Source organism: Rhinatrema bivittatum, chromosome 8 (assembly GCF_901001135.1).
Source record: "Rhinatrema bivittatum chromosome 8, aRhiBiv1.1, whole genome shotgun sequence".
Taxonomy (NCBI): Eukaryota; Metazoa; Chordata; class Amphibia; order Gymnophiona; family Rhinatrematidae; genus Rhinatrema; species Rhinatrema bivittatum.
Window position 1 is genome coordinate 153,042,634 of NC_042622.1, and position 13,570 is coordinate 153,056,203.

The window sequence follows — 13,570 nt, forward strand, 5'->3', positions numbered from 1 at the left end:
ATAAGGTTATGGAAGGGGTGGTAACGATAAATGTCTCCATAAGATGTAGGGATTCCAGATGTGATAGAATTTAGGTAATCGATGGTATTTAAACGCAGTGAGTCGATATAGCGTACATGTCCTGTCTAGGCGAGACAGAAGTTCAGTAGGTGTAGGAGGTTGTGCCCTCTTCCATGAGGTTGCAATTTCCATAGCCGTTGAAGTACAGACCAGCTGAAGAAATACCTGTGCAGAAGTTGGAAGAGTATCATCTGGAAGATGGAGGAGAGCCAGCACTGGAGTAAGGTAAACTGTTCTACCCAGGATCTCAGATACTATCGTCGAGACATAGGACCACACGTTTTGAATCAAAGCACAGTCCCACCACATATGCAGAAAGGTGCCCAACTGTTGGCAATTCCTCCAGCATCTAGGGTCAAAATTGGCAGAAAAGCGATGAAGGCGAGTAGGAGTGAAATACCACCTATATAAGAGTTTATAATTAGCTTCAGAGATCCGTGCGGATACCGTGCCCTCCGACATTCGAGTAAAAATAATGTCCCATTCTTCTTCAGACAGAGATCTGCCCAAGTCTGTTTCCCAGGCCCTCAAATGAGCCGGTTTAGCAGGCGGGCGAGATGCTAAGAGCTTATAAAGTTTGGAGATAAGACCCCCGAGGATCTTTGTGCTGGAACAATATCCTTCAAATAGTGAGCGTTGGGTCAATATCAGCCTCCATGATTGCAGCTGAAGGAGAAAGTGGCGGAGTTGCATATATGGCAGAAATTCTGCATTGGAGAGATGAAAAGTGTCCTGCAGTCGGTCGAAGGCAATAAGCGAGCCTTGGTGAAATAGATGAAAAAAGCTGGATATGCCCTGTATCTTCCTAAGCAGGCAATTCTGAATCCCTGCACTCCTTCTCTAACATACTGGAGGATACAACTGCATCGCATGATGGTTTTTGAATACTTGTCGGCACGCAGAATGTCCTAAAACAGTATGCCAAATTCATGGACATATGGAGGACATATATAACAGCCCTTACACCCACAGCCCGGAATAATCTTTTTATGTTTAAGTGAGGAAACTTCTTTTCTACACAGTGACTCTACTGCACATCATGGGCGATCGAACATGTGGACCATGGAGGACTGGCTAAACATATCACCTGCCAACAGTATGCCATTCATGGAATCTTTGGGGGCTCTGAATAAGCAGAATGAATGAAGTACAACCGAATTGACGACGAACATGGGACTTGGGGAACTACTGACTCAATAGTGGGTTCCATTTACCGTGCATTTTCTCCCTATCGGATTAAGGGACTATATACCTTGCTTGACATACCCTGGAGATGGGGGAGTGGGATTGAGTGTTAAACTGTATCATTGAAATGCTCCTGAGTTATTGGATGAGACTTTATGTATCACTATACAGGCGGTGGGATGGTTGTTTTCATGTCTCAAGAATGGAGATAATTATCTGTGTTTTCCTTTGAGCTTACTGACAGATTGAAAAGCTCTGGAAAAAGTTAAAGATGGAAAAAAAAAAGAAAAGAGTCACTGCCCTCCTAAGCCCTTGAGGAAGGTCTTCCCAAGCACGGGTCGTGTCGGGCAGAACAAAAGTTAAGTTCAAGCATGGGCAGATATTTATTTATTTAAGATATGTATTGCGTTGCAATTTAAATAAGTGTCTTTGGTAGATTTAATATTTTATTAATGAAGATTAAATTTAGAGTTTTTTAATTTCTCATAAAAAGACAAGGAAAAACGGGAATATACAGGACCAATGATTATACAGTAAGAACATAAGAACATAAGAAAATGCCATACTGGGTCAGACCAAGGGTCCATCAAGCCCAGCATCCTGTTTCCAACAGTGGCCAATCCAGGCCATAAGAACCTGGCAAGTACCCAAAAACTAAGTCTATTCCATGTAACCATTGCTAATGGCAGTGGCTATTCTCTAAGTGAACTTAATAGCAGGTAATGGACTTCTCCTCCAAGAACTTATCCAATCCTGTAATACCTGAGTGGTATTACAGCAATAGTTGGCATAATAAAGCTTTCCTGAGCTTATACCACTATTAGTGAAATTTATAAGAAAGCAACCATATTATATATGAGGTCCTATCCGTTTTTATAATTTATCTTATGAAGTTTCCGGATATACGGTTGTCTTTCACTGCCTGAAAGATGTCATTAGGCACTGACAGCCAAGGAGATGGAAACAGCCCGAAAAGGCTGCAGATCTCCTACTTTCATGGCAAATCTGAAGACCATATGCGGGCAGACCTAAAGATAATCACGGTGGCACAGGGATGAAGTGTCCACGGGGTCCCCACATCCCACAGGCTGAAGAAAACTGCAGCAACGGCAAAACATGTGCTAGTAGACCAGTAGGACTGAGACAAGCAGTAAAAGGGAAGGAGAGTGAAGTTATTACTCCATGCTTCCTCTCCTCATCTCCCATGCTCACTCAGCTCCCCATGGACAATTAAATCTCTCTCTCAAAAAACAAAACAAAACAGCATTTCTCCCATTCTAGCTTCCAGATGTATTGCTCTCTCTAAGTCAAACCCCTTGACCTCTTTTGGATAGCTAGCTCTCATAGGCACTCAACCAATGGAAAGTCTGTCAAGATTCAAGAAATTTACTTGGCCGGACAATTTGAACATGTGTTTGCAAATACGGTACTTTGCAAAAGTCTTCACACCCTTGTTCATTTTGGGGTAGATTTTAAAAGGCACGCGCAAGCGTCCATGTGCGTGCACACATGGCCGCCCGATTTTATAACATGTGCGAGCCGGTGCGCGCCTGTTATAAAACCGGGGGTCGGCGCGTGCAAAGGGGTGCAAATTAGTGCAACTTCTGCGCGCCGACGCCCGCAGCCTTCCCCCGTTCCTTCCCAGGCCGTTCCGATTTTGGAGCGGCCTGGGAGGGAACTTCCCAGCCCCCTAATCTAACCTTCCTATCCTTTCCCTAACCTTCCCGCCCCCCTAGCTCTATCCTAAACCCCCCGACCTTTATCTTACCTATTGTGCCTGCCTCCAGGTAGGCGCACGTTGCGCACGCCGGCATGCGATCCTCCGACCCCACCCCGCCCCTTTACCGAAGGCCCAGGACATACGCGCGTCCCGGGGTTTTATGCGTGTGGCCGGGCCTTTTCACATTCTGTCCTCTAAATAATACAAATCAAAATGCATTAAAGTAGGAGTTTGTTTCACTGATCTTCACAACATGCGCTTCACTTTCATTGTGAAAGATTTATAGAAATATTCCAAAAGCAATTAAAAATCCAAAAACGAGTTGATTGCAAAAGTGTTCACATCTCTTGACTCAATACTTGGTGGAAACTCTTTTTGCAACAATAAAAGTCACGAGTTGTTTAGGATTAGTGTCTACCAACTTTGCCCAGCAGGTTCATGCAAGTTTTTGCCCATTTGCCTTGGCAGAAGAGCTCAAGCTCTTTCAAGTTGGCTGGAGATTGCCATGTGGATTGCAGTCCACGTTTTGCCACAGATTTTCTATTGGATTCAGGTCTAGGATTTGACTAGGCCACTCAAAGACATTCACTTTCTTCTTGCTGAGTCACTCTATTGTTGTGAAAGTTTTTTCTCTGTCTCTATCTGCTGATAGGGAACCATAATGAGGCCGCCAATGAAGAGTGGGTGACTCGCCAGAATGAGGGCTACTGCCTGGAGTCAATACCCTTATTAAATAAACATACACATGCTTACTGTGACTCCAACATCGCTCTAAGCTTCAACAGCAAGAGGAAATGTGGAAAAAAGGATTCACACTCACAAAGAGGGGAGTAGCTGGCTTGTTACGGCGGTTACTACCCCAAATCAAATAAGTCTGATACTTCACTTTCAATGCATATACAGCATAGTTCTCTGATTCAACGGCAGGGGAGAAGAAAAACCGATACTTCACACATCCAGCAGAGCTCTCTGCTTCAACGGCAGGGGAGAAAATGAGGGTTCGCACTCACAAAACGGGGAGTAGCTGGCTTGTTACGGCGGTTACTACCCCAAACCAAATGTGCCTGATACTTCACTTTCGATGCACATACAGCATGGCTCTCTGCTTCAACAGCATGGGAGAAGACTGATACTTCACGCGTATCCAGCATAGCTCCCTGCTTCAACGGCAGGGGAGAAGAAAAGCAACCAATAAGGGCTGTATAACATAGGCTGGGTAAAACAAATAAGCATGGGTGTAGCTTGCTTATTGCGGCGGCTACTACCCCGAACTAATCAAGCTAGATATTTCACTTGGATGCAGCTCCATCACTGCTCTCTACATTAAAACTGGGGGTGGAAGGGAAACAGAACCAAGAGCTAAGAGAAACAGATAAGTATGAGAGAAAAAATGTGTGAAGCTTGCTGGGCAGACTGGATGGGCCATTTGGTCTTCTTCTGCCGTCATTTCATTTCATTTCTATAACCTGTGTGTCTGGATTGATCTGGCAGGATAAGGAAAACTGCCTTTCAAAGCCTGTGCTGAAGACGGGTTACATACAGTTAAACATAATAGCATAATAAAACACATCAAGCTGTAAACATCAAGCATAACAAAACAAAAAACTAAAGCAAAAGGGAATTTATTACTGATCGCAGAACCTGGAGGGTCCAAGCTAGCTGTCTAAAAAAAAAAGAAAAAAAAGACAGATGAAAGTCCTCAGGCCTGACTTCAGATGCCTTAAGTTAAATCCACTATTCCTTAACATGTCAGTCTAGCTCGTCTCAGTAGTTAACCACATTACGACTCAAAAATCTTTAGGTGGGCAGGAGGTCAGTTACATTCCCACTATAGAGATGTCCACATTGCTCAAGACCACCATCATGACTAAGGCCCTAACTGGCTGTTTTCCTTAAAAATCCGCCCTCCTACCCCTACAATAGGGCGTCCCTAGTGCCTCCTTGGCAGCGGAAACCCATGAGAGGTGGCTGTCAGCAGGTTCAGGAAACCAATGCTCAATTTTATGAGCATCGGTTTTCCGAACCCGCTGACAACCATGGTTTAGGAAAACGGACACCAGTAAAACTGAGCATCCATTTTCCTAATCTGACCTGCCGGCACATGTTTTTTTCTTTCTTACTTTTTTGGTTCCTCCGACTTAATATCGCTAGGACATTAATTCGGAGACATTAATACAGAAAAGCAGAAAATACTGCTTTTCTGTACACTTTTCTGAGTGTAAAATGTGTGTTTTGGCTGAACTTTTTTTTTTCAGTATCCAGGGTGCATAACTAATAGCCTCATCAACATGCATTTGCATGTGATGAGCACTATTAGTTTTGGGGGAGGGGGGGGTGTTGGATGCGTGTTTTCCACACACTAAACCCCTTAATGTATAAGGGTCAGTGGATACCCATCAAAAATGCTATCGCCGTGTCATTTCTTCACCGCCTTCAGATCTCCAGACACTACCATACCAAGGTCCCTCTCCCAGTCAGTGCACATTAGGCTTTCATCTCCCCATCATATACAGCTTTTTTGGCTTACTGCACCCCAGATGCAGGACTCTGCACTTCTTGGCAGATGTTGTGTTAATGTCAACCAATTAGGAAAATGTTATTAAAACAAACTAGTTTATTGGTGTGTAAAGTGGATTTAATCTATTGTCAACAATATTCTCTGTGACTGCTTTTCAATTGCCTTACTGGTAATATCACATTCTCCAGGAATACTCCATACTTTATCTAATAAAATATCTTTCCTTAAGCCACCAGTATAAAGTGTTTATTTTGGTTAAACCATACCACCATGAAGTCTGAATCCCACCAATCCACTATATTCTAAAAGGATTCTCATCTGAATTCCCACTTTTCAGGATCCCACATATTTCCAATCACTGGAACAGAAGATTTCTCTCCTTGGCCACCAATAGCCTTCAGATGACCCCGATAGCTATTTACAAAGGTTACCACCATAATGTTGCCAGAGAGCACCTGAACACATCTCTCTTTACTAAGAGGAGAAAATGCCAAAAGTCTAACCTAATAGCCCTGGCCTCTTGCAAGTTGATGGGCCACCTCTTCCTCTAACCAGAGTCCCTTGGCCAAGTGAACTCAGCAGTGGGCTGCTCAGTCCACCAAGCTTGCATCTGATGGAAGCACTATTCATGCTGGTAGAGCCAGACTCCTCCCCCTGACAGGTTCAGGGAGCCAATCCACCAAGCCAGGATCTCCTTTACTGACAGCGGAAGAGTAAACTAAACCTGGTAACCCTGCATGTGCAAAAACTATCAAGACATGAGCAAAATCTGTAGAAGCTTTGTATTAGGTCTGGACCATTGAACTAAAGCCAGGTAGCCACCATGGAACCCAGGAGCTAAAGATAATTCAAGCTTAGGGAACAACTTGTGAGAGAAATGCTTATACTTAATTTTTTTCTGAGTCAAGTAAACCTGACCATTCCCAGTATTGGGGAGAATTCCTAAATACTCCAGAAATCAGGAAGGAACCAGATTGCTCTAGGATAAGTTCACTAACCATCCTGAGGGTTCCAGAACCTGTTTTACCCTGGAGAACACTGTCTGACTTCCTGAAAGGACTTAGCTCTTACCAGCCAAACATCTAGGTACAGATGAACCATACCACCTTCTCCTCGCAAACATGGCCACAGCCACTATCATAACCTTGGCTAAAGGTCCTTGATGCTGTGACCAGACTAAACGGAAGAGTCCTAAACTGGAAATGCCGCCCTAAAATGCAAAAATGCCAATGGGAATATGAAAATAAGCTTTTGAAAAAAAAGCATCTCATCTTATAGTCACAACAAGTCAAGGGATTTCAATATGGAAATGGACAGAGATATTCCAAAACATATCCACCATCTGCTGGAGACAGAGAATACTGGCAATTGCCTATGCTCCACTATCCTAAGCCAGTGATGATGTCACGGAAGAAGGATATGTCTTCTGTCTCCATCTGCTGGTAAGCCAAGTAACTTCACATGTCTGGGCTAGTGTAAGAAGGATGATAAGGAATAAAACTAAGCAAAAAATGAAGAGGGCAACAGAAGAAAAGGCCACTCACCTGCGATGCCCCAGTCCAGCAAATCTGCAGGAGAGAGGACAAAGAAAAAGATTACTGCATGGAGACATTCCAGGGTTTGCAGCTGCTGCAGCCTTTTACTACTCACCGCCCCTTTCCCCTTAGTGGTGGCAAACGAAACATTCAGCCCTCTTATTACAGTCCCTGTTGTTTCACTGCAGAATGCATTACTAGGACACTGACCCTTCAACATATTCGTCGTTACAGGATGTGTTACAGAGGCACTCAGCCCTTCACATAGGTCTGTCACCTCCTGCACGTCTGGGCAGCCAAATCCATGTCCACAACTATACTCTTATATTATAAGAGACACCACAAACAACAAATATTTTTATTATAAAGGGCTTTAGGAGGCAGGATGGAAATGAGTGGGAAGAACTTTCCAATTTATTTCTTATTAGCTGCAATTTTGAGTGGAGGAGTAGCCTAGTGGTTAGAGCAGTGGGCTACGAACCAGAAGACCGGAGTTCGAGACCTGCTGTCGCTCCTTACGACCTTGGGCAAGTCACTTTACCCTCCATTGCCTCAGGTACAAACTTGGATTGTAAGCCCTCTGGGGATAGGGAAATACCTACAGTATCTGAATGTAATCCACTTTGAAGCGCTGAAAAAAGTGCGAAAAGCAGAATATAAATCTAAATAAATAAATTCCATGGTAGCTCATTGTGGCAAAAACTAACTCACCACAACTCAACCAGAGAATGTGCATTCTCCATAGCCGGACCACCCCTATGGAACACCCTCCCCACCGACCTAAGACTCGAACCAACATCACAAACCTTCAAAAAGAAACTAAAAACATGGCTCTTCCAAAAAGCCTTCATGACATCCCGAGGACAACCAGCATGAAACTCACTCACACTCACACCCACTCCCCCCTACCCCTCAACTTTTCTTCCCTTCCCTCTCACACACCCTCTAACCCACCACTCCACTCACCAATCCATCTCCACCTTGAAATGCCCAATTTCCCATCCCACGCCTTTCTACACTAAAATAGTGTAACACAATTAATGTAGAATGTTAAACCTCTATGTACCTAAATGGTCATAAGAAAAACCCCCCTCTTAAAGTTATTCTTTATTTGCTTGTTAAATTTTTCTCCCAGTTACCACATCCTGTTACAATGTAACCAACTCAACTCATTCCATGTAAACCGATGTGATAACATGTGTTGAATGTCAGTATATAAAAACAAATAAACAAATATAACATTTAAAATCTAAAAAGAAAAACATTCAGACAATAACACATATTTGTATTTATATTTATTATAACTTTCCAGAAGCAGATTTGTGTCTAAAACTGCTATCAAAACCTGCCTTGTTCTAGGTCATATATAAACTAATATACAACAAGCTTTTCTCTCTCACCTCATCAGATGGTATAAGGAATAAATAGTATCCTTGGATATTTCTGTCCCTTCTATCTTACTACATGACGTTGCAGGAAATAATGATCCCCTGAAATTTCTATCCCTTACTGTCCTCTTTTAAGCTACTATATTGTCTTAAAAATGTATTCTACTTTGGAATTAGAAGTCTGCACATTTGACTGTATAGACGGGGTAAACAACTCTAGTCCTTGAATGTCACAAACAGTTCTGGTTTTCAGGACATCCATAATGAATATGCATGACCTGGATTGGCCACTGTTGGAAACAGAATACTGGGCCTGATGGATCTTTGGTCTGATCCAGTATGGCAAGTCTTATATATTTATATACAGTGGAGGCAGTGCATGCAAATGTACCTCATGTATATTCATTGTGGCTATCCTGAAAAATAGATCTGGAAGGGGGACAATAAGTAAATCTGCAGCTCTAACACTAAACTTTCTAAAGGGAAACTTTGATAAAATGAGGAAAATAGTTAGAAAAAAGTTAGAAAAAAACTGAAAGGTGCAGCTGCAAAGGTTAAAAGTGTTCAACAGGCTTGGACATTGTTTAAAAATACAATCCTAGAGCGCAGCCCATATGTATTCCATGCATTAAGAAAGGTGGAAGGAAGGCAAAACGATTACCGTCATGGTTAAAAGGTGAGGTGAAAGAGGCTATTTTAGCCAAAAAAAATATCCTTCAAAAATTGGAAGAAGGATCCATCTGAAGAAAATAGGATAAAACATAAGCATCGTCAAGTTAAGTGTAAAACACTGATAAGACAGGCGAAGAGAAAATTTGAAATGAAGTTGGCCATAGAGGCAAAAACTCATAATAAAAACTTTTTAAAATATATCCAAAGCAAGAAACCTGTGAGGCAGTCTGTTGGACCATTAGATGACCGAGGGGTTAAAGGGGCTCTTAGGGAAGATAAGGCCATTGCAGAAAGACTAAATGAATTATTTGCTTCCGTGTTTACTAATGAGGATGTTGGGGAGATACCAGTTCCGGAGATGGTTTTCAGCGATGATAAGTCAGACGAACTGAACGAAATCACTGTGAACCTGGAAGATTAGTTTGTCAATTTGGCCCACTACAAGAGCAGCAAATCACCTGGACCGGATGGTATGCATCCTAGGGTACTGAAGGAACTAAAAAATGAAATTTCTGATCTATTAGTTAAAATTTGGAACCTATCATTAAAATCATCCATTGTACCTGAAGACTGGAGGGTGGCCAATGTAACCCCAATATTTAAAAAAGGCTCCAGGGGCGATCCGGGTAACTATAGGCCAGTGAGCCTGACTTCAGTGCCGGGAAAAATAGTGGAAACTATTCTCAAGATCAAAATCTTAGAGCATATAGAAAGACATGATTTAATGGAACACAGTCAAGTCTTGCCTAACAAATCTGCTTCATTTTTTTGAATGAGTTAATAAACATGTGGATAAGGTGAACCAGTAGATGTAGTGTATTTGGATTTTCAGAAGGCGTTTAACAAAGTCCCTCATGAGAGGCTTCTATGAAAACTAAAAAGTCATGGGATAAGAGGCGATGTCCTTTCGTGGATCACAAACTGGTTAAAAGACAGGAAACAGAGAGTAGGATTAAATGGTCAATTTTCTCAGTGGAAAACGGTAAACATTGGAGTGCTTCAGGGATCTGTACTTGGACCGGTGCTTTTCAATATAGATATATATATATAAATGATCTGGAAAGGAATATGACGAGTGAGGTTATCAAATTTGCGGATGATACAAAATTATTCAGAGTAGTTAAATCACAAGCAGACTGTGATTCATTACAGGAGGACCTTGCAAGACTGGGCATCCAAATGGCAGATCAAATTTAATGTGGACAAGTGCAAGGTGTTGCATATAGGGAAAAATAACCCTTGCTGTAGTTACACGATGTTAGGTTCCATATTAGGAGCTATTTTCACTTTCGAATAATAGAAGGACTAGGGGACATTCCATGAAGTTAGCAAGTAGCACATTTAAGACTAATCGGAGAAAATTATTTTTCACTCAATGCACAATTAAGCTCTGGAATTTGTTGCCAGAGGATGTGGTTAGTGCAGTTAGTGTAGCTGGGTTCAAAAAAGGTTTGGATAAGTTCTTGGAGGAGTAGTCCATTAACGGCTATTAATCAGTTTACTTAGGGAATAGCAACTGCTATTAATTGCATCAGTAGCATGGAATCTTCTTAGTGTTTGGGTACTTGCCAGGTTCTTGTGGCCTGGTTTAGCCTCTGTTGGAAGCAGGATGCTGGGCTTGATGGACCCTTGGTCTGACCCAGCATGGCAATTTCTTATCTGTTTGTAGCACTCCAGTTCTAAAGTTGCCTACCTCTGATATAGCCATACTCTTGATTTTAAAAGTCTCCTTCCAAGAATCTGTATGTATTTGTGCTTTATGAATTTCTTTTTAAACCATTGTCTTGCTTTATGAACTACCCCCAAGTCTCTTGTCCTATATGTTTTTCTTATTGGATAGTAAGTTCTATTGAGCAGGGACTGTCTTTTTTGTGTGTTTGTACATGCAGCGCTAAAAAAAAAAAAAAGTTAAGTATTTATGAATATGAATGCCTACATGGGAATCTGATAAAGATCTCCTCTTCAGCTGTCTATGCTACATTTGTGCTTTATCTGTATCAGTGCATTGCCTTCCATGCACCACAAATAACTGAACAGATTTTCATCAGAAAACCATGCATATGTCATTCTGAAATACTTAAGACATGAAGACAATACTAATAGCTGTAGAGGAGTTTTAGGGAGAATTATTATTTACAAACAGGGGCCATAGCAATAAAATCTGCACTTCATTTCTCCAAAAAAAAAAAAAAAAGTAGACAAATACACATACTTAACACAAAAAAAAGGAGCCTGGTCAAAAAGATCAAAACATGAAGCAGTGAATCCAATAATGAGTGAACTAGAAATCTGTAATAAATCTTGTCAGTGCCATTGCTTCAAGAAAAGCTGAACCTTAAGAGTTACCATCACTTGTACTATTTTAACAATGCTGAAGGGAAATGAGACTCCCAGTCCTTCAATTTTCTGCTTCAGGTCTTTTAGGTATTCACCTTTTACACTTAAGTAAGGTCCAATTGTCATCTGTACTGATAATGACATTAGAAGTCAGTTACATGTTTATTGACAACTGTCCTGTGTTGCCACCCCACACTCATATCTGGTGCATTCGGATAGTTGTAATAAAGAGGTAAGCATCAGTAACATAAAATAACAGGATGCAATGAGATGCAAATTCAAAAGCCAAGACTGATTCAAAATCTCTCTACAGAAAGTGGGTCACACAAAAGTTCTGTGGTAACAGCCTGCAGCTGACCCTCGAAATCATAAACTTCAGGCAAAAACAAAGGAATAGGATAAAAATGTATGTGAATATTAAACCTAGTTTTTATGTTTAAATGTTAGATCAACTTCTTCCTTTTCTTTAAATATCTGAATGGAAACAAAGAAGAAAAGGTTCAGAGAAGAGTGGCCTAGGGAAGGGTGGAGCCATGAAGTACATGGAAGACAGACCAAGGGCATGAGTAAACAAAAACAAGAGTTGGAGAAAAATATTGGGGTACGCCCAAACATTCCGGGGCCAAAATTCTTAATTATAATCCTAACTGTCAGAAGAAGGAAGAAAGTTGCTGAAGTTCTGAATTACGATTGTTCTTTAATGGAAGGAAAGACTAGAGTAAGTTCAAGATGCCGACTTACTCACCTGCCATGGATGACTGCATGAAGAAGGAAACTGCTGTAGCAGCCCAGGTCCTGGAAATGTTGTAATTCCCGGGGAGTGGAAGTTACTACTAAAATCTTGACTGTTTAGTTATTGTTCCGGGGTTGTGTAAAATCGCTGCTTGATACAGTACTAGCCGGGGTACTGGATAAGACGGACCCTTGATCTGACCCAGTTTAGCAGTTCGTACGTTTATTCCTGTGGGACTGAAGTTGATGCAGATGTTCTGGCTGTGTTTTTATTAATTCTATGTTGCTGAAGTCCGCCCTGTGTTGTTATTTATCCCGGGGAGACAACGATGCTGCTGCAGGCCAGAATGTGTTCAAAATTATTCCTGCAAAGTTGAAGCGGATTCTGAAGTCGAATCTGTTCGCCCTTCACCTGGGAAGGTGTAACTCGCCTCCGACGCGCGGCTTGGGATCTCCCGGGGTTCACTCACTCACTTAACTCGCCCGTAGCACAGGCCTCACACACCAACCGCAGCACGCGGAACTAGCCCCGATGACGTCATATCTGGGAAGCAAACCGACAATCGCTTCTTTCGTTTGCAACCTCTCAGGCGCCCGACTCAGTGCGCCTGCTCCGCCAGGGAGGGACTCTCAACAAAAAAGGGCAAAAATAAATAAATAAATCCGATGTGTTCCAGGCCTCGCTTTAGAATTTAAGAAAACATCCTACCTTTGTTTGTTGTGAAAGATTTGGTCACAACGAGGCTTGGAAATAAACTGACGCATTACGTCGCATTGCGTGGCGTAACAGAAAATCCTTCCGCTTCTTTCAGTCGCACTACTGTGCTATGGTGGTTGGCTGGTGTATGAGAGAGTCGGGCGTTGATTTACATCTGTGAAGCGAAAAAGACAACCAAATAAAACGATTAAAAAACAAGCATGTAAACAAAATTTAAAGTTAAATGATTCTTCTTGCAGAGCTAAATAATCCTATTTTTGATAGGTGTATTTTGTTTGACAACTCCGTCCCGCCCATCCTGTTGCATTTTAGTAGTTGTAGTGCAGATTTTTTTTTTCCAAAATGTGTTGTAATTGTATGCATGTATAAATGGAGTTTTGTATGCATGTATAACCCTGAATTCCTTCAATGTCATACTGATTCCTTCAATGTCATACTGATAAACGCAAAATCTCTTTAAAGATTTCCATAAATCTTGTAGTCCTCTTGAGGCGTCTGTTTGTCTGCCTAGGGAAGCCACTTACAGAACTAATAGAGTTCTGAATAAAAGCCTGTGAACCTTATTTATTTAAGAACAAAAGACTTGCCATTGGGTTAGACCGAGGATCTATCAAACCTCCGAGATACCTTGCTTCCTCAATTTTGTATGTTCAGCTGGTAGCATATGGTTTTCCTGTAAAAAAAATATATATATATTATCGATTT

At 41.7% G+C, this 13,570-nt stretch overlaps 1 protein-coding gene across 2 annotated transcripts in view; it reads right to left on the minus strand.

Annotated features, from left to right (window-relative positions):
• The window catches only part of RELA (RELA proto-oncogene, NF-kB subunit), a 94,599-nt gene extending 81,606 nt beyond the window's left edge, over positions 1–12,993 (minus strand). The window contains exons 1-2 of one of the 2 annotated variants that reach the window (XM_029612199.1): positions 12,161–12,992; positions 7,028–7,051 (exon numbers count right to left, since the gene is read on the minus strand). In XM_029612199.1, the coding sequence (XP_029468059.1) occupies positions 7,028–7,051; positions 12,161–12,179 (43 nt within the window). In that variant the 5' untranslated portion in view covers positions 12,180–12,992. Of the gene's footprint in view, positions 1–7,027; positions 7,052–12,160 lie in introns of both variants that reach the window. The other variant, XM_029612200.1, reaches the window with a different exon arrangement.
• Between the last annotated feature and the right edge of the window lie 577 nt (positions 12,994–13,570).